This window comes from Zootoca vivipara, chromosome 15 (assembly GCF_965207765.1).
Source record: "Zootoca vivipara chromosome 15, rZooViv2.hap1.1, whole genome shotgun sequence".
NCBI classification, from domain to species: Eukaryota; Metazoa; Chordata; class Lepidosauria; order Squamata; family Lacertidae; genus Zootoca; species Zootoca vivipara.
The window spans coordinates 5,510,443-5,530,477 of NC_142598.1; the positions used below are offsets into that span (position 1 = coordinate 5,510,443).

General features: G+C 47.4%; 1 protein-coding gene across 1 annotated transcript in view; it reads right to left on the reverse strand.

Moving 5' to 3' along the window:
* HDAC6 (histone deacetylase 6) overlaps positions 1-20,035 on the reverse strand; it is a 36,577-nt gene that overhangs the window by 11,099 nt on the left and 5,443 nt on the right. Inside the window, exons 2-23 of the mRNA XM_035141128.3 lie at positions 19,925-20,031; positions 19,651-19,755; positions 18,709-18,797; positions 13,677-13,761; positions 13,157-13,197; positions 12,036-12,132; positions 11,365-11,462; positions 9,598-9,702; positions 8,932-9,000; positions 8,632-8,758; positions 8,376-8,441; positions 8,223-8,282; positions 6,898-6,987; positions 6,666-6,772; positions 6,512-6,579; positions 5,967-6,147; positions 4,878-5,006; positions 4,547-4,715; positions 2,921-3,054; positions 2,505-2,573; positions 1,592-1,784; positions 315-464 (exon numbers count right to left, since the gene is read on the reverse strand). Coding sequence (XP_034997019.3) covers positions 315-464; positions 1,592-1,784; positions 2,505-2,573; positions 2,921-3,054; positions 4,547-4,715; positions 4,878-5,006; positions 5,967-6,147; positions 6,512-6,579; positions 6,666-6,772; positions 6,898-6,987; positions 8,223-8,282; positions 8,376-8,441; positions 8,632-8,758; positions 8,932-9,000; positions 9,598-9,702; positions 11,365-11,462; positions 12,036-12,132; positions 13,157-13,197; positions 13,677-13,761; positions 18,709-18,797; positions 19,651-19,755; positions 19,925-19,999 — 2,307 coding nt within the window. The 5' untranslated portion in view covers positions 20,000-20,031. The remainder of the gene's footprint in view (positions 1-314; positions 465-1,591; positions 1,785-2,504; positions 2,574-2,920; positions 3,055-4,546; positions 4,716-4,877; positions 5,007-5,966; positions 6,148-6,511; positions 6,580-6,665; positions 6,773-6,897; positions 6,988-8,222; positions 8,283-8,375; positions 8,442-8,631; positions 8,759-8,931; positions 9,001-9,597; positions 9,703-11,364; positions 11,463-12,035; positions 12,133-13,156; positions 13,198-13,676; positions 13,762-18,708; positions 18,798-19,650; positions 19,756-19,924; positions 20,032-20,035) is intronic.

Here is a 20,035-nt window from a genome sequence, read left to right on the forward strand (position 1 = left end):
AACCCCGGCAGCCCTTTCACCTTCGCAAAATGTCCAGGCCTTGAAATGGAGAAGGTGTATGTAACTATTTCCCCGTCGGCCTGTTTCCACCTGAAACATTCCCCCACCTTTTACCACCCCGCAGGGTTCCAGCTCCGAAAATAAGTATTATTTACTTTCCATCACTCTGTCGGAATTGTTTGCTGTGGATGCCAGCCCCGCATTTACTCTCCTGCAGTACTCCACCCTTTTCTGAACAACCAGGTGTTTCCTGGCCCTGGAGATGGCTCACAGGCTGTGCTCCCCAAGAAGTAAAAGGTGGCACTCTGTCCTACCTCCAAGACAACTGCCACCTTGCCTCCGGCCAGACCCAGGAGCAGATGGGTCATGTGTGCGTAGCATTCTGGAGTCACGAGGCATCCGCCCAGCGGGTCTCCTCGGGCAGCGTCAAAGCCAGCAGAAACCAGGACCAGCTCTGGATTGAACTGCAAATGGAAGAGGTGCAAGTGGGCAGGCATTCCCCATAATAATAATTGTAAATGATTTGTACCCCGCCCATCTGACTGGGTTGCCCCAGCATATATAAAAACATTAAACCTTGGAAAGCTTCCCTATACAGGGCTGCCTTCAGATGTTTCCTAAATGTTTTATAATCACTCATCTCCTTAACATCTGATGGAAGGGCATTCCATGGGGGGGGGGAGGTGCCACTACCGAGAAGGCCCTCTGCCTTGTTCCCTGTAGCTTCACTTCTCGCTCTTCCTCCCTGGCTAGAGATGCGATACAGAAGGATGCTGCTCCCTCAGCCCCTTTCTAACTCCTCAGATCTATTAGGCATATTCATCTACCTCGGACTGGGAAGGCCCTCCAAAGATTCCAGCTCCCGTCAGCCCCAGCCAGCACTGTCAATGAAGAGGACTATGTCCAGCCCAGCACAAATACTGCTTGCACTTAACCAAGCTGGTTGCCCACCCCATTTCCCATTGCTGCAGTCTAGCACTTATTTACAAGTCTGAAGGCACAACCACACTACTAACTAGTTCACCGATCATTTTCTCTTTGTGGCACTTATAGAGAAAGGAGCAGTGCTGGTTAGGAGCCTCTTAACAGCGTTGTCATACCCTCCCCAAACTACCCATTCTTTGGGAGAAGCCATGGCTGCTCCTTGAGGAAGGGCCATAGCTCAGTGGTTAGAGCATTGGTTTTGCATGCAGAAGGTCCCAGGTTCAATCCCTGGCATCTCTGGATAGGGCTGGGAGAGACTCCTGCTGGAAACCCTGGAGAGCTGATGTCAGTCAGGGCTCATCCACACTTCCCTCTTCCCCTGCTGCTTTCCCCCGGGAAATGCCATTCTTTAGCGCTCAATCGGAACAAATGGCAATCAGGTTTTACAGCTAAAGAGCAGGATTTCCCTGGGAAAGGAGCAGGACAAGGGGGAAACTGCTCAGATCTGTGCTTTCTAGGCAAGGAACAAGCAGAAGTGTGGATGAGCCCTTACTGTGTTTCTGTGTTAAACCCTATCTGTGCCACAAGCCTAAGAGTGTGCCTGGGCTTCCAGGAAGTGGAGCCTGGCACCAACCCACCCTCATTCCCTGCCCTAAACATTGCCTACCTCATAGCTGACAGGCATGACTATCTGATGGAAGGCAGCCAGGTACTCAGGGTCCCCCATGCGGGGACAGTTCCAAGGCACGTTAAGGGTGAAGCCCGCCCCAGGCCCCAGGCCCACACGATCATAGTCTGCATCCTCAGAGGTGGGGAAGAAAGTTCCATTGTCATAGCGATGGAGGGAGACATACAGGACACTAATTTGGAAGAAGGGGAAGCAATCAGAGAAAGGGGACATTGCAGCTTCACTCCCCCCCCCCAATCACAAATCAGGATGCCTAGGAATTGCACAGCCACAGCTGGATGATCAAGGGCAGAACAGGAGTGCAAATTGTTCCTGATCCCACCACTGAGCTTAGCCTCAAAGGGGCTTACACACCTTCCATCTCTTTTCTTGTGGCCTCTGTCACCTTGCACAGATGACTTGTGCCCTTTCCCTTGCTACTCTGGTCTATTGACCATAACAAAATAAATCTACATACACTTCCAACCAGAAGTTTCAAAGTTTGTTCAAAAGACAAAACTCTGTTCAGCAGGAAGAAAAGCACACAGGCTATTCTTCCCTGTTGTTGCTTGTTTAAAACTTTTATTTATGATGTTACTTGATGCCTCTGTTTTTAACACTGCCTTGCATGTTGTTGTTTTTTAAAACGGAAGGCAGGATTTAAAACATTTTAATTAATAAGTAAATGGTCCTGTGATCCATATGGCCTATTCCAGCTATATATAAGGTGGATGAGTTTCTTGATGCAGAGTATTAAGACTTTTTGCCCCAGTTCACAGCCTCCACCGAAAAGGAATTAGAACTACCCATCTCAAGTCAGAAATCCCCACCACCAGACCTGCATCTGCAACCTTGGAAGAGATTTAGTGCCAGAGTTTCTTGGAACAGGGGAGAGGGAAACAAAATACGTTACCTGGGATCATCTTCAAATATGTGCTGTGTCCCATTGCCATGGTGAACATCCCAGTCTAGTATCATCACCCTGAGGAAAAGAACCAGAATTGGACAAGCAGCTACATCTATGCTAGAAACGGAGTTGCAAATTAAGCCGCCACGCCGCCAGCACTACAATTCCCAGGACTCCTGGCGCAGGACAAATAACAACAGCTAAACCTGCTGAAGTTTGTAGAACAAGGTGTGCTCTGTGGGGCTGTGCAGATAGACTGATGGAGCGAATCTGGAACTGTCCTCAGGTGCTTCTCTACATCCCTGACCTCATCACCAGCAAGCCCCGCCCCCTCTCAGCACACAACAGCAATGCTGCTGTCAAGTGGCTATTCCTCTCTGGGTGCTCTGTGTCTCTTGGGGGTTAGCCAGGCGCCACTGTACCTCATAGGTCGTCCAGCAAGGCGCTGTGCGTATCGTGCTGCCAAGGCCACAGAGTTGAAGAAGCAGAAGCCACAGGCGGTGTCTGATTCAGCATGGTGCCCAGGGGGCCGGACAATGGCCACAGCATTTTGGACCTGATGCCCCAAAGGAGGAAAAATTGGATCAGTACCACAGTGTCAGGGCTGGAGTCAGGCATAGTTCAGCAACAAAACAATATTTCAATGTATTGTTGGTATTTAACTCATGGCAAATTAGCTAAGATGTACAAATCAAAGCCTAAAATATGCAGGAAATGTAAAGAAAAAGAGGGTACTTTTTATCATATGTGGCAGCCCCCAGACTTCTGGGGAATGATATATAATGAACTGAAGAAAATGTTCCCTTTACTCAAAGTAAAGGGATGACTGGAAGTCAATCTTTATTTTAGGGGGGGAGGGAGGGATGGATAGTGGGTCAAGGTATATCTTTTCGTGTTAGTTTTGTAAATGAGTATCATTTATGCCTTTAAGGCTGATTTGTGTTAAGCTATGAGTTTCATATGATTTAAGCATTTATCTATCGGTGATTTCTTTATGTTCTTTTTATGTTTATATCTATATGTTTATATCTTTTTATGTTTATATCTATATGTTTAAGGATCGGGGTTTATATATATATATATAGTTTTTTTTGTATGAGTGTTAGGTTGATTTAATTTAGTTATATATCTGATTTAAGTTTGATTTAATTTGTATTTGATTTATTATTTGCTGTTAGTATTGGTTTGTTTGTCTGTGTTATTTTTTATGTATGTTTTGAAAAAAACGAAATAAAGCTTATTTTTTAAAAAAAGAACTGAAGAAAATGTTTAAAATAACTTTTCCTAAGAAACCAGAAGCCTTTCTTTTAGGTATTATAGGACCAGAGATCCCAAAGGACCAGACAAAACTATTTATGTACGCGACCACAGCTGTGCGGACTCTCTTAGCTCAGAAATGGAAAGATGGTATAACTCAGACCAAAGAAGAATGGCAGACAAAACTGATGAACTATGCAAAGAGGGCAAAACTTACAGGAAGAATTAGAAACCACGAGGAGGATGTCTTTTGGGGAAAGTTTATAATTTATAATGGGGAAAGTTTATAATTTATTTGAAAAGCTATTGTAAACAATTACATACACTGGTAGGATTGACAGAAAACTTATAGAAAAAAAGTGAACTATGGATTGACAAAGGATTTATAAAAATAGAGTTATGATAGAGATGCAAAGGGGGAAATCGTTACGTTAAGATCTACAATTGGGGGAGGGAAATCAGAAGGGATTATATGCTTATGTAAAATTGAAAATGCAAAAAAAAATTATTAAAAAAAATACATCAATTAAAAAGTTAATTCTTTATTGAAGGAAACAAACCACAGCTCCAGCCTAGTGGTCTCAGCAACTCTTTCTAGGAGGTCTTGACCTGATGAAGCAGTTGCGAAGACTGAAGGTCCTTGCCTTCCCAGTGCCCACTAGGACTCCTCCTCTCCAGGGTCTTTCCCTGAGTCCCCCACCACTCAGTCCTGCTTCCAGGCTTCCAGGATGGTCTGCACCTGGAGCAAGATGCCTGGCCACCCCCTGCTCCACTAGGCTGCCAGCACTCACCTGCCCAGAGAGCACGGCCTCTACTGCACTGAACGCAGAACCAGCCGCCAGCCGAGCGCACTCATAGGAACTGGCGCAGATGAAGATGGAATTGTACTGGTCGCCCTGGCGATGCAGGTCGCGGGGCTTCATGGCCGCCGTCGACTTCACCGTCTCCACATAGGCCGGGCTGCAGAGAGGAGACGCAAGACAGAGTCGGCCCCCCTCTCACGGGAAGAGGGAGGGGATATATAGAGCCTCAGAGGTTACTAGCCCACCCTTTCCGGGACACCCACCCTAACCCACTCCCAGAAGCTGCAAAGGCTCTTGCAATCTGGGGACGCATCTCCACCTGTGGCACATCCGCAACTCCTCTTCAGAGGCAAGCCGGGCCGGGAGCCGGCAGCACCTTTCCGTCAGGCGGAGCTCCCCGTGGCGCTGGAAGATCCGGGAGACTCTCTGAGGCAGCTCTGGATGCTGGCTATGGAAGAGAGGGAGCGCTAAGGGAGGGCAGGGCGATGAGACTCGGGGGTGTGGGAACCTGCCCCCCAACCTTCATGGGAGAGATGGCGAGGACTTCACTTGCCCACTTTTTAGGGATCAGCTATGTCATTTCCCCCCTTCCCCCCCATCCACAAATAGCCACCTTGGGGGGGGGGAATATAGATTGAGTCCCCATTCATCCCTACACTGTGGTCCTGATCTGGAAGAGCCACCTCCCCACATCCTTATTTGCATACATAGGAAAAAGGCTCTTGGGGGAGTGAATGGGAGTTTCCCCCCACAACAGGAGCTTTCTTTTCTGGGCGACTGCTGCTGCAGCTGCAATCTTGGCAGCAACCCTGTTAGAATTATCATTTTCCAATATTGCATGGACATAGAAAGGGTGTGTGTGTGTGTGGGATGCTCCTGCTGAGAGGACAGTAGTTAACCCTTTCCAGAGCCAACCATTGCAACTGTATTGGGGCTTGGGGGGGGGAGGAAACCAGGGGTCAGCAACCTTTTTCAGCCGTGGGCCAGTCCACCATCCCTCAGATTGTGTGGTGGGCCGGGCTTTATTTTTTTGGGGGGGGGGGGAATGAACGAATTTCTATGGCCCACAAATAACCCAGAGATGCATTTTAAATGAAAGCACACATTCTACTCATGTAAAAACACCAAGCAGGCCCCACAAATAACCCAGAGATGCATTTTAAATAAAAGGACACATTCTACTCATGTAAAAACATGCTGATTCCCGGACCATCCGCGGGCCGGATTGAGAAGGCGATTGGGCCGCATCCGGCCCACGGGCCTGAGGTTGCATACCCCTGGGAAAAACTTTCCACTGGCTCTCACAGGAGGCTTTGATCAAGCCTAACTGCAGCACAGGATGGTGGCAGAAGCTCCACAAGCCGCATCTGGCCTTGCATTAAAAGCCGTGCATGGAATTGATCCCTACCTGTCCCACATGTTGTAATGCTCCGTCATCTTCTCATCATAGACCAGCCCAGTGCAGGATGGGGGCCGGGGTAGCATCAGCTCTGCCGCTGACTTGGATAGGATCTCGGTCGCTGGCAAGGGGTGGCCTGGTGGCAAAACTATGCCAGCCGCTCCTCCATTCTCCTGAGGCACATCAGTACCTGAATCATTATGGGGGAAGGCAGGGAAAAGTAGGTGACTGGGGGTTCTTCTGCTTCCTGGAAGGAGCTGCAGCCTGTGGGGCTAAGAAGACAGGCTGGCCCAGGATATCTTATTGATTGAGGCAGAGCCGCCAAGGGCACCAAGAGCCACACGCAGCATGTACCACCATATGGGCTAATGCCCCCCCCCACTTCCTGGCAATAATAAAACAAATTAAAGAGCTGCCTTTTCATGGCACCCCAAATCAAGCTGTCTGAGGCAGAACCAGCCCTGGCAGGAAGCGAGCAGAACCAAAGAGGACCAGGTTTGCTCCTTGCTGCTTGAGAAAGAGGGCAAAACAGAGGTAGAGGCTGCAGAACTCACTGGTTCTCCGGAGGTTCTTCCAGTACTTGCTGTGAACTGCAAGGGTCTGGGAAATGGAGCAGAGGGCACTGTTGGGAGGGAAAAGCGAAGGTGGCCATCAGGAAACACTCAGGTACAAGGCTTGGGAGGGGGCCCAATGCACCCTCTCTCTTACCTGGTACATGGGGTAAGAGGAGACTCCAGCAGAGGACAGGGGTCTCCTAAAAGAGCCTTGAGGACTGCGCAGGTTCCCTCTGCCAGGGACTGGAGGTTATAGCCACCCTGAAGAGGAGGAGGAAAGGGAGAAGATAAGATGGCCACAATCCCTTCACTGGGAGAGCAGCTAGATCTGTACTGGAGCCACTCTCCTTCGCCCAGGGACTAGATGAAAAGTGTACATTGCTCACCTCCAGAGACAGAACCAGCTTGCCTCCAGACAGCGGCATCAGCAGATGTGTCAGGTGAGCAAAACATGCTGGCGTGGCTGACATCTCCCCCTACGGATGCAAAAAAGTGGGGGATTTTGCTCTCATATCTTACTTTTGGGGTACAGGCAAGGCACAAATGGCTGACTGGGTGGGGAGTGGATTCTACTAGAGGAGATTAAAAAAAAACCAGAAAAAATATGAGGGTCAGGTGAGTTAGTTGCCTCCACTGCAGCCTGCTGTGAAGTCCTTTAGAGGGCCTCCAGCAGCTCCATGTGCTAGACATACAGGACTAATTAATATATTGTGTTTTAGGCCCCATAAAAGCAACCTAACCAACGTGCCCTCCAGATGTTCTAGGAGTCCAACTCCAATCAGGTTTAGCCAGCATGCCTGATAGTCAGGGATAACAGAAGCTGGAGTCCAGCATCACCTGGGGGGAGCCAAGCTGGAGACAACTGCTAGAAGGGATGGAGGACCCCTCTGCCTCCTAGTCAGATGGAAGTGCCACCATATTGTCTACCTAGAGCTCAAGCATGCCCCAGATCTAGATAAGCAACACAGAAGCAGCATAGGATTTGCAGAATGAGAGGTGGGGAGAAGATTCCTTCCCTCCCTCTTCCTGCCCCTGCAATCCTTCACCCAATCACTTTCACCAACATGGAAGAACATGAGCAGGCCCAACACACACACACACACACACACACACACACACACACACACACACACACCATTTGTGGCTTGAATGAAAAGCTGACTCTGGGAGAGCAATCTGCTCCTTCCCACCTGGTGCCAGTAGCTCTTCACTCAAGCTGCTGCCACCACTGAAGCTGGAACCAAAAGGGGGAGAACGGGGCTTGCAGCCTGGCCTCATCTTGTCACTAATGTTCACAAAGTGCAAAGTGGCCAGAGAATCACTTCATTTCCTGTTCTCTCTTTCACGTCTTCAAGACAGGAGACAAGAAGCCTTGGCTATCAGCTGGACTGGGGGATTTAGGACAGCAGGGCAGAAAGAATCACAGCTACGTTGAGCCGATGCGGTGGAGAAGACAGTCTGTCCAGCATAGCAGATTTGTTCCCTGCAACGTGCAGCACATTCTAAGCCAAAAAGTTCCTTCTTAGAGGGCCAATGTGTGGCCCAACAGACTGCATGGAAAATGTAAGCCCAGGACACACTCCTAAATCCTCTTTGGGGTAATAGGTGTTCTGCAAGAAATTTATGTAGAATGGTTCCCTTCAGACAGAAGCCTGAAAACTGCTGAGGGGGGAGGGCTGTTCTGTAGAGTTTGCGAAAGACATTTTCATACCTTGGGGTCACCAATTACAGAGTCAAAACCAGCAGCAACCAGGACCAACTGGGGCTGAAACTGCAAGAAACAAACAACCCAAAAGGAAACGGGTAAGCCAAAGATCTCACTTGATCTCCCATTAACCAAACAATTCTACTTCCCAATCCTTACCTCCAAGGCCACAGGCAGCAGGATATGCAAAAAGGCAGAGAGGTAGTCAGCATCCCGCATTCCTATCTGGAGGGACAGACAGAGCACATTAAAACTCTTGAAGGAGATCCCTAATCCATAAGCAACTCATTGAAACACAGGCACACTAAAAACCTTGTCTTAGAGCAGCCACTATTGAGTTGGGGCAAGTAGCAATGAGACACGCAGGTAAATCACTCTACAGGTAAAGGGCACCCCACCCACTAGCATTTCCTACCTGATTCCAGGGCAGGTTGATGTTGTAGCCCTCTCCCCGACCTCTGCCCACAGCATGGCTGTCAGAGTCTAAAAGGTGGGGCCAGAAGCTGCCCCCTTCATAGCGATGGATGGAGAAATAGAGGATGCTATGAACAGAAACCATGGTAGATACAGCAGTGAGGAGAAATATTGCCCATCAGCCCAAGCTCCAGCACTCTTAGCCCAGTTGGGCTACAAGCCTTCCAGCCTGCAGCCCATATTTAACTAGACCGCCCCTTCTGTTGCAAACTGATACCCTCTGATCCCTTTTATTCTGCACCTGGGATTGTCCTCAAAGAGGTACTGGGTGCCTTGTCCATGATGCACATCCCAGTCAACAATAAGCACCCTAGAAGGGAAAGAAACATGAAGGGTCACCAATAATAAAAAGAGAACTACACAGAGCTCAGCTTTCTGAAAAAAGAAAAGTTACCATCAATGCTCACTGTCAATGACATCCCTCCAATGAGCCCTAGCTATTGTAGACCTGCAAAATTTGGGATAAGACGCCACCAGTATGCTGGTGAAACCCAGCTCCATTTCTCTGTAATTATTAGCATTTTTATTTATAGTATTCAGGCAACTCCTAATTACTGCAATGCTGCTTTTAACAGCCCTGCAGGCCAATATTATTCTATAATTCTACACTCCCTTTCTGCACAAGTACAAGGCGAGTGGCTGCTGTATTTTCTACAAAGCAGCTACAACTTGCCATCAAGAGCAGCCATGTTTCTTTGTAAAAAGGGAGGCAAAGATCTACCGCTGAAAAAGTCTGGAAAGGGGACATTAGAAGACTCCTTTTTGGTAGATTAATTGCCTTGATCCTTGCTCAACAGAGAACCAAATTCCTGGATGGCTCTCCTGTGAGAAAGACTTGAGCATATATGCTCTAAAAATGAAGGATTTCATTTAGGAGGCACCTCCAACGTGGCTCCATGATACTCACCGCTCCACTCCCAATTTTTGCCGCGCATATTGGGCTGCGATGCCTACGTTGTTGAACATGCAGTAGCCATCCATCTTGTCATGTTGAGCGTGGTGTCCAGGTGGCCTGAAACCAAAAATATAACATTGACTAAACCCAGAACGAGAATGTCACATGGATTCCAGAGAGTGTCCAGCCTTATACTTTGGTGGGCCTCCAGGGGATGTCCCCAAAACATGTGTTGGAAACATCATCACATGCCTTCTCCCATAAGATGAACTGTCTTGTGAGAAAGCTAGCCTGCTCCCTAAAATGTCACTGGTAATTATTTCACTATTAATATACTTCTTCTTAACTGTATTTCAGTTCAACAATTACTTTGATAAAATACATATTTTGTTATGTGCAAATGGTCGATAAATTACTACAGTACTTGGCATATATTCAACACAAAAAAACAGTGACAATTTGTTGCTGACAAAGGACAGCTGGACATATAAAGGGCCCCGTTACCTTCAGTAGCTTAGGGCCTCGTCAAACCTAAATCTGGCCCTCTGTGTGTGTGTGCATGTGCATCTTCCTTCCTTACCATTTCTCCCCTACTTTTACCAGTACCAGGCTCCAAGTTTTTTGTTTTTTGTTTTCAGTGAAAATGGCCTGGGGATTGAGGCGAGGGTTAAGCACCCACATACTCAGCAACACTCCTCCACTGCATATTAAAGCAGGTAGCAAACAAAACACTAGCTCTGGCTTTGTTTTTTTTAAATCAGGGACAGCCATTGTGGTGCCCGCCAGAAGTTCTTGGACTCCAACTCCCATCTGCCCCAGCGAGAGCGGCCAATAATCTCCTCCACTGGGGAAGCAGACCCATTGCCTGCTCTCGTGCTTTCTCTATCGGAGGAACCAGCATAAAATAAGGGACTAAACTAAGTGCCCTCTGCGCCATCATGTAACTGATTAACTCCGCCACACTTTCAAATACTGCAGGCCTCTCGCCCGACTTGCACTGGGAGCTGGGCAGGAAGGAGCTGATGTTTCATTTGCAAGTGACCTGCCTAGTGGAGCAAGTGGAGCAAGTGCGAGGGGTGAGCCATTTGAGGACCCCCTCCTCCTTGCAGCAAAACTGACACCCAGCAACCTATAGTGGGCATGATGCTGCGTATTCTGGTCTAGTTTCTGCCTGAGCATGGGACAGGCACGCTCAACATTGTGGGGGCCTGGTGTGTATGTGTGATGTCACACGGTGGGAGGAGGCCCAATGGGGGCTGCCATGCCCTCCAAAAAGCCTAACAGGGCATAGTCACAGCTGTGGAAGGGCCTGACGGGGCCTGACCAGCTGCGGAATATTGAGGGGGCCCAGACCCCTCTGTGAAATGGGGGGGGGGGTGCGCTTTGGTGCTCATGGCCCTGCATAGATGGCACACCTGACCTGGGAGGTTCTCTTAAATATCAGCTTAAATCTGTTTTCCTGGTTTCTGTTTTTTTGCATACAGAGAAACCTTCCGCCTGGCTTGTAGTGGAGAGAGAGAGAGAGAGAGAGAGAGAGAGAGAGAGAGAGAGAGAGAGGAAGGAAGGAAGGAAGGAAGGAAGGAAGGAAGGACACACCAAAGAGAAGCACATGTATCCTTTGCGCATAACACACTGGGAGAATTCATGTCTTCCTACACTTCCGAGGGAACCTGTAAAATTCAGGAGCCAAGTGTGCTCTTGATGGAACTCCAGGACTACATTTAAGCACAACTCCCCCCCCCAATCAAACAACAACAAGTCTCCTTGTTTCTGCCATACCTGACCAGAGCCAGGCCGTTACGCAGCTTCCCAGCCAGCACCTTCTCCACAAGTTGCAGGACAGAACCAGCAGCAAGGCAGGCACAGTGGTAGGAATTCTGGGGTAGGGGAAAGAGAGCCAGGTTAACAGACGCTATACCCTGCATCCCATAAACAGGCTACCCACCCAAGAGCTTAAGGGTCCTCTTGTCGCCTATAGATTTTCACTATACTGTACATCCTCAAGGGATTGTCTCAGGCTCCATAGACACAGTGTACATTTAAAGCAATCCCTTCACCCACCCAAAGAATCCTGGGAAATGTAGTTCATTCCTCACAGAGCTGCAAATCCCATCACTCTTAACAAACTACAGTTCCCAGGATTCTTTTTTTTGGGGGGGTGCGCTAAATGCACTTTAAATATATGGTATATATGCAGTCTCAAACTGCAGGCAAATACAGTATGAAGGAGGGGAGAGGGATGCCCTTGCAAAGGAGTGATTTAATTCAACAGAAGTTTCCAGAGCCACAGCAGAGGTGTCAACTGCTCTGGGTCAGGAAACAGCAACTCTAACCAAAAGAGCTAGAAACTTGCTTTTCTTTTTATTTATTTTTTTAAAAGCTCAGATGACTAGATTGTTGTTCAGATACCAAGTACCATGGGGTACGTACAGAGCTTTGTGGATACTCACTGGGTGCAGATAGACAGAATCATATGTGTCCGACAGAGATCTCAGCTCAGCCTCACTCATGGTTTCAGTAGATTTCATCAGGGCCAAGTACTCGGGGCTGTTAAAAATGTGGGATAACCAGCCTCATATAACCATCAAGCTTACGTCAAATTATAATGCATGAATGGGTCAATACCATAGAGAAAGCTATCCTGCCAGGCTCACTTCCCCTTATCTTGGGAGAAAATGGGTCATCAAGCCTATTGTTCAATCTCCAATCTACCTGAGAAGCTCAGTGAATAAAAAGGTTTGAGCTGGGTGCTCCAGCTCAGACTGTATGGCTCCAACAAGTCTCTCTTGAGTTCCAATACCAATAGTTTAGGAACTTTCACCACTTTGGAACTAAGCCAAGCTTTACTGCCTGTGCAACTTTTTCTGAATGCTGAAACACATGAACCTGACCTTTGGAAAGTTTGTAAGGAAACCTTTTTTTTTTTAAAAAAAAGGTTTTTATTAAAGATTTTCTTATGTTACAAAACAAACAAATAAACAAGGAAAAGTACATATAGGCCCTTCCAGTGTCTAGTTATGATGTTTCTAGTTGCTGAGAGTGTGACATGTGCATGTCTATTGTTTTCCTGTTTAACAGAGCTAGTTCTGGAGTTGCTTCTGTAGCATGGTATCTAGCACCACAGAAGCTGGTGCCGATACACCAAGGAACGTCATCTAAATGCTGGAGAGGATGAACCTCCATAGGCACATACCTCTACATGTGATGGGAAATAAACCATTTTTAACTTACCAAACATGTGATCTTTTTCTATGCTAGGGGAAAGAACTTGGAAGGACATATTTTAAAGGTCTAACAGCCTACATTTCCATGTTTTACTTTGCAGCATATTTTGCAATTTTAAGTCTCTGCTGGGGTTCCCCCAACAAAAAGTACTTGCCCCAAATGTGGATCTTGGCACCCAGGAGTTCTCCTTTCTATATACGCATTTTATCTTGAACCAACAAGAAAATGCAACACATATCAGCAGGACCAGGCTTTCCAATGATGCACAATCTCCATATCTCCTCTACAAGTCCATGAACCAGCTCCCTGCCCACACCCACCCTACAGCTCGAACATCTGCTTTTACCTGTGAGCCAAGAGGATTTCCTCCTCAGAAATTTCTTGAGCCTGTAAAGAAAGAGATGAATGGGATAAATATTCTGAAATTCTCATTCCCCAGCTATTATTTATTAGATTTTACCCTGCCCTTTCACCAACCAGCTCAGGGAGGTTTATGTAGCTCAGGCATCACCAAACTTCAGCCCTCCAGATGTTTTGGACTACAATTCCCATCTTCCCCAACCACTGGTCCTGTTAGCTAGGTATCATGGGAGTTGTAGGTCAAAACATCTGGAGGGCCGCAGTTTGGGGATGCTTGATGTAGCTCTTTCCCCTCCTGCTTTTATCCTCACAACAAGGTGGGTTAGGCCAAGAGTGAGTGACTGGCCCAAGGACACCCAGCTGAGCTTCACAGTCGATTGAGTGAACATTAGAACTCAGGTCTCTCCAAGTCTTAGTCTGATACTCTCAATCACTACACCACACTCCCAAGCCTTCTGCCCATCCCTGAGTTCCTCTTTGGCCCCACTTGCTCCTTTTCTCTTCACCTCAACTGGGATGCAACGTTCCAGCAGTCCACATTGCAGCAGTTTGTCTCGTATGGCCACCAGCCGCTCTGGACGCTCTGGGAAACTGGGGAAAGAGGTAACAAAGAGGGTTGTAGGATAAATCAAAAACACATTAAGTTGGAGGAAGGTGGGAGGATCAGGATGCTTTGGGTCAACAAACAAACTAAGGAGTCAGGAAGGATTTGGGTGGAGGGGGTGTTGCAGGGAGATTCTCACCCTGAGAAGAAAGGGAGAAATAACAACAACATCCAACCTGAACAAAATACCTGAACAAAATACACACAGGCACAACTGATACCTCTTGACCCAAGGCAGACTCTGGTAATGTCTGATTAGAGGCAAATTGGTAATCTTTATCAAGATCCCAGCCCTTTAATCTGACAGCAAAACAAGCAGGGTTGGGTAAGGAAAGCCTTATTATCAAGACTTTTAAAACCACCATCATCATAAAGGAAGGAGCACAATGAAAGAAAGAGAGGACAGGAAGGGATATAGGGGAGACTGGAATTAAAGTGGAAGGGAATGAGATATTAGGGTTGCAGGTTATGGATGGCAGTGGGGAGAACAGGTGAGGAGAGTGAACAACAGACTACAATCAGAAGCTACTGCTGAGTAGTCTGAAGTGTGAGACTTTTGAAACTGGAATAGATGTGCAGATGGCGGCAGTTCTCAGAGAATCTGGTAGCCTATGAAGACACATGGCAACTCTGAGCTTTTATGATTAAAACAAGGCAAGTTTCCAGGCTTTATGGTAATGGATAAAAGCTCCTGCTTAAGATATGGGAAACTCAATCCTCAGTGCTTCTCAAACAATTCTCTATTCATTCATTTATTATATTTCAAATATATAGTTTACTGCTCTGTCCCTAACTAGGCTTGATGGCAATAGATTTATAAATAAAAGGAAACCAGCAGCCTTCCAGATGTGGCCAGACTACAGCTCCAATCACCCCTGACCATAGCTGCCAAGTTATCCCTTATTTTAAGGGATTTTCCCTTATGCTGAATAGGCTTCCTCGCGAGAAAAGGGAAAACTTGGCAGCTATGCCCCTGACCACTGGGTCATGCTAGCTGGGGCTGATGGGAATAAAGGACTGTCCACCAGGACAGTGGGAGCCCACCGCCATAACGCAGACATGCGACATCACACACACACAAACCTGCACATAGTGCTTGTGACATCACATGCATGATGCACAATGGGGGGCTCCTCCAAAAATGTAACGTGAAGTTGCATGTCATGCATGCGATGTCCCAAGCACTATATGCAGGCGTGTGTGTGTGACATTGCATGTCTGCATTGCGACAGCCGCCACCAGCTCCTCTTCCTCCTCCTCTCTCCGCAGCCAGCAAGGCACCCTTTCCCACATGGAGGGACTCGGACACAGGAAGAGGATGCCTTGTTTGCTGACTGCAGAGGGTGGAGCTGAACTGCTTCTCTCTTGGATGCAGTGCTGCAGAGGCTGCCTGCCTTTCTCTGGCTTTGCTCATTGACTTTGTGGGTGCCCGGCCCCCATAATGATATTATTGTGGGTGCCCAAGCACCCACGACCACCTGGAGTTGGCTCCTATGCTGTCCATAGAGATTCCCTGCTTGAATGCTCCCATGTGGAAAAGAAGCACATACCCAAAGATTATTATTATTATAAATTGGGGGGAGGAATTACTCCAGGGAGAGTGGCTGAACTCTTCCCGCTGGTACACAAATACTGTATTGTGGGAAGTGGGGAGAGGGTTGCACTTGGAGGGCCATTCAATTATGCAACACACACACACACACACACACACACACACACACACACACACACACAAACACATTCTGCTACCTTCAGCCTGAACTGGTACAATCCGAGTGGGTGGTGGGTGGGAAAGGACTGCTTTGTTTCACTGATTCTAGGAAACGGTCTCTCCATTGTGGGAATAGTGTGACAGCCTCTTTGGCATGGCCAAATCTCATGCTACTCCAGTAATATCTATTGGAAGGAACCAGTCTCTTACTTTATCAGAGTTACCTTTCCCGCCTCACATAGATGTGGCTCCCAGAATGCTGTGGCAATTTACGAAACAACCAAAATGATACAGGAGAAAGAATCTGCGTAGGAATCAGGAGATGGGTGCTTGCGGATACTCAAACAAGTATCGTGAAGTGGCCAGCATGGGGCCATGCCAATGCTCTCCTGACAGCACTTACTGGCATGATGCAGGGATAAGGTCAGGGCTGTGCAAGTGTTGAGTGGAAGGCGCCACCTGCGGACCCACAAAGCCTCACCCTCAGGAGGACAACAGTGCAGTACCATCCCACTGCACCAGTTGCACCTGCCAAGTACAAAACCAGATTCTAGATCAGGGATGCAAAACTTGTGGCTTTCCAGGTGTCGCTGGGGCGGGCTCCAACTCGCATCAGCCCCAGTCAATGTGGCCAGTGGAAATGACTGCCCATCAGCATCTGAAGGGCCACAGGTGATAGCCTGATCATTTGAACATGATAGCCATGTTCAAATATATGAAAGGATGTCATATAGAGGAGGGAGAAAGGTTGTTTTCTGCTGCTCCAGAGAAGCGGACACGGAGCAATGGATTCAAACTACAAGAAAGAAGATTCCACTTAAACATTAGAAAGAACTTCTTGACAGTAAGCGCTGTTCGGCAGTGGAATTTGCTACCAAGGAGTGTGGTGGAGTCTCCTTCTTTGGAGGTCTTTAAGCAGAGGCTTGACAGGCATATGTCAAGAATGCTTTGATGGTGTTTCCTGCTCGGCAGGGGGTTGGACTGGATGGCCCTTGTGGTCTCTTCCAACTCTACGATTCTATGATTCTAGGTTCTCTCCCAATCTCTGTTGCTTTGGATTGCAGCCTAAATGATGAAATTGCAACTGCTTCTCTCCAAGTGTGAGAAACACAGACCCTACAGAGGAAGACTATCATGAGATTTGCACTGGAGTGGAGGCCAAGAATGCAGGGGCACCACAATGACTGGATATTAAGGGCAAGAGGGGTAAACCAAGAGGGAGAGGGAGAATAGTGGAGAGTGTGTGGTGGAACTGTGTTCAGACTACACTGGAAGTGTGAGTCAAATGGGATGAAATAATAATAATAATAAAAACAGCATGGATGTACAGGCAGCACAAAGGAGGATAAGTTCAGGATTATATATTTACCCACATCCAAACCAAGGGTACTTTTCCCCCCCTGCTGGGAAAAAAATAATCAATGGTTTTGGAATTAGGAAACATACATTAGATTTCCAAACTGCTTGCTGCAGAGTGTATAATGGGGGAAACATAGTCTAGCAGGACCTAAGGGTAACATTATCCACATATATCTTAGTATGTGTTTTCAAACCAACAAACTTTCCCCCCCATTCTCTTTCAAGGCATTCAAACATCAGTAGAAATAATCATAAGAAGGTTGACACCAAGTTAGCAAGGTTACCTAAAAGCTGCAATGGGCGCCCGGGGGGGGGGGCGTGCTTTGGAAGTGCAGTCATGCGCACAGTTTTTGGTCTGGCATACATTGTCCTCCCAGGATTGAATTTGGGGGAGGAAGCGGAGGGAGGAGAAACCTGCTACACCAGTTTGCAGCAGGAACAAGCACCACAAGGGGCTCATTAGCTGGTATTGGGGGCATCATCAATCCCCTTTCCCGATATTCCTGGAGTTGATATTCTCTACTGACCCACCTCCAATTATGATGCCAAATAAGTTTTCAAAAGCACAGCATACAAGCATCATTTTAAATAATAAAAAGGCAGATAGCCCTCTTATGTTGAGAATCAAAACGGAAGACTAACAGTGCTATCCTAGACATGTCTACTCAGAAATAAGCCACATCAGCTTCAGTGGGTCTCTCTCCCAGGTAAGTTTGTATGGGATTGTGGCCCAAGTCAATGTTTGACTTGGAAGCGAGAATGTCTGTCTCCTGAAGTATGAAGTGGGGAAGTGAGATTCACCTTGCAGAATAAAAACACACAGCCCAACTCCTGATTTTAGGCATGCCTATATAATACACCCCATATTGTATTAAGGTTTTAGAGAGTAGGACACTGAAACTGAGGTTAGATGCAAGGAATAACAACATGGTCTGAGGAAAGTGGTTACAGCTGTGACAATTGTTTGGTCTGAAATGGACACTTCAGCATTGGTGACATCAGATTTTAGAAGCGATACATCAGTCCATGTACTGATGGGGAACCTGTAGCTGGGGAACCTGTAGCCCTCCAGGTGTTGTTGGACTACAACTCCCATCATCCCTGACCACTGGCCATGCTAGCTGAGCTAATGGGAGGTGGGGGCCGACACAGGTTCCCTGGTGTCATATATATATGGGGGGTGTATGAGCATTTATAATAATCGGTCATAAGAAGTGGCCAAATTCATTACTTTTTGCCCTATGGTTTATGTCTGAAATGGGCTCCAATTTCAAATGGAGACTCTCTTTGGATTTGGACATAGCCATAAAGACTTGTTTGATATAAAAGAAAATTATGACAATTTCCTGCAATTTAGGGTCAGGATCAGCTCCCATCTTAATCATGTAGGTTCACACAGCATGATGGTCTATTAGAGTCCAACGGGATGGTGCCCTGATCGATCAGATCAACGTCCAACGCTCAGTTTCAGACAGTAACCAATAAACGGCCTGCAAATGGGGCAGGAAGGCAGGAGTCTTCTAACATTCAGCTTATGAACATAAGGAGAGTTTGTTGGATCAAGCCACTGGGCCATCTAGTTCAGCATCCTGTTCTCAGGGTGGCCAGTCAGGCACCTATGAGAAGCTCGCAAGCAGAACCTAAGCACAACAGCACTCTCCCCTCCTGTGGCTTTCAGCAATTGGTATTTGGAAGCATCCTGCCTTCAGGTGTGGAACCAAAGTATAGTAGCCTCCTTGTATGGCCCTGGGTTCTAGTTTCATGAGAGGGAAGAAGCCCTGAAATCTAAGCCACTTTAAGTTTTCTGGGTGCACTCAAGTTATCAAAACAAAGACTTGAAAACCACGCTTTCACTCCTAAATACCTTTCATCCCATGTGCAGTGAAACTGTGTCATCCGTTCATCCCAAACCAGGCCGGTCCCTACTGGTGTAGCACATTCTGTGGTGAGATCCTAGTTGGAAGGCACAATATTGAACAGTGCTGTAAGTAAAGTGTGTGGGGAGTCTCTTTTAACCCCCAACTGCACGCATATACAGTGGTGCCTCGCTAGACGAATTTAATTCGTTCCACGGGTCTTTCCTTATGACGAAAAATTCGTCTAGTGAATCCCATAGGAATGCATTGAATTTTTTTTTGAATTTTGTATGCCCATAGGAACGCATTAATTGAATTTCAATGCATTCCTATGGGAAACCGCGATTCGCTAGACAAATTTTTCATAAAACGAATTCGTCTAGCGAGGCAACCTCCGCTAGAAAAAACCTTTCGTTAAGCGGAAATTTCGTTAAGCAGGGTATTCGTTAAGCGAGGCACCACTGTAGCACCACTCCCATCCATCACAATCATGCTTTTCACTTAAAAAGAGATCAGGTAACATCTTAGATACCAAAAGCTATATTTTTCTAAGGTGGCCAGTCCTTCAGCAGCTAACATTGCAGCCCCCTGGAAAAAGAGCAGAGCAGTCTGGTTAACATCCTGAAGAGGAATGCTTTACCCAGCAACGTTTTGATACAGGACTCACTCGTTACACAATATAGGAAGGTACTTCTGTGCGTGTACAGGGCACCTTCTCAATAGCACTGGGCAAAAGCATTCTGCCCCCAAGGGCTTAAGAGAACAAATGAGGGCATATTTCCAGAACAAAGACCAAACATCAGTTCACTTTCCGCAGCAAGAGTGCCATCTTCCAAGGTCCCTCTGGCCACACGGGCACATGCATGTGTACACACTCCACGCAAACACTCCCCAACAGCCAATGCTGCTTCCCCAGCACCAAAGCTCATGTTTCCAAGTGCTCAACTTACCAATCGCTGCATGCTTGAGAGCAGATCCTCCGCATCTTTGTTCAACCGCTTGGCCCGCCCTTTCCGTTTGGCGTCTGGCAACCCTCCCTTCTTCTTAGCCTTCCTCTGGAGAAGCCAAGAGGTAGCGCAGGGTGTCAACAGAGGCAGCAAGCCTCTCCTCGCTTTCACAAAGCAGAAAGGGTACAGTTTCTTTTCTTACCCAACCCTGACTTACAAAACTGGACTCTAGGCATTGCCTCCCATCTCCCACCACCCCAATAAGGGGCTCCTTTACCGTGGGTGCGCGAGTCTCCAAAGACGACACAGAAGAGGGTTCCAATATTTGGGCATCTCCAACATCAGAAGCCATCGTGGGAGCAACAGATGCCCCCTATTCCAGCCCTGT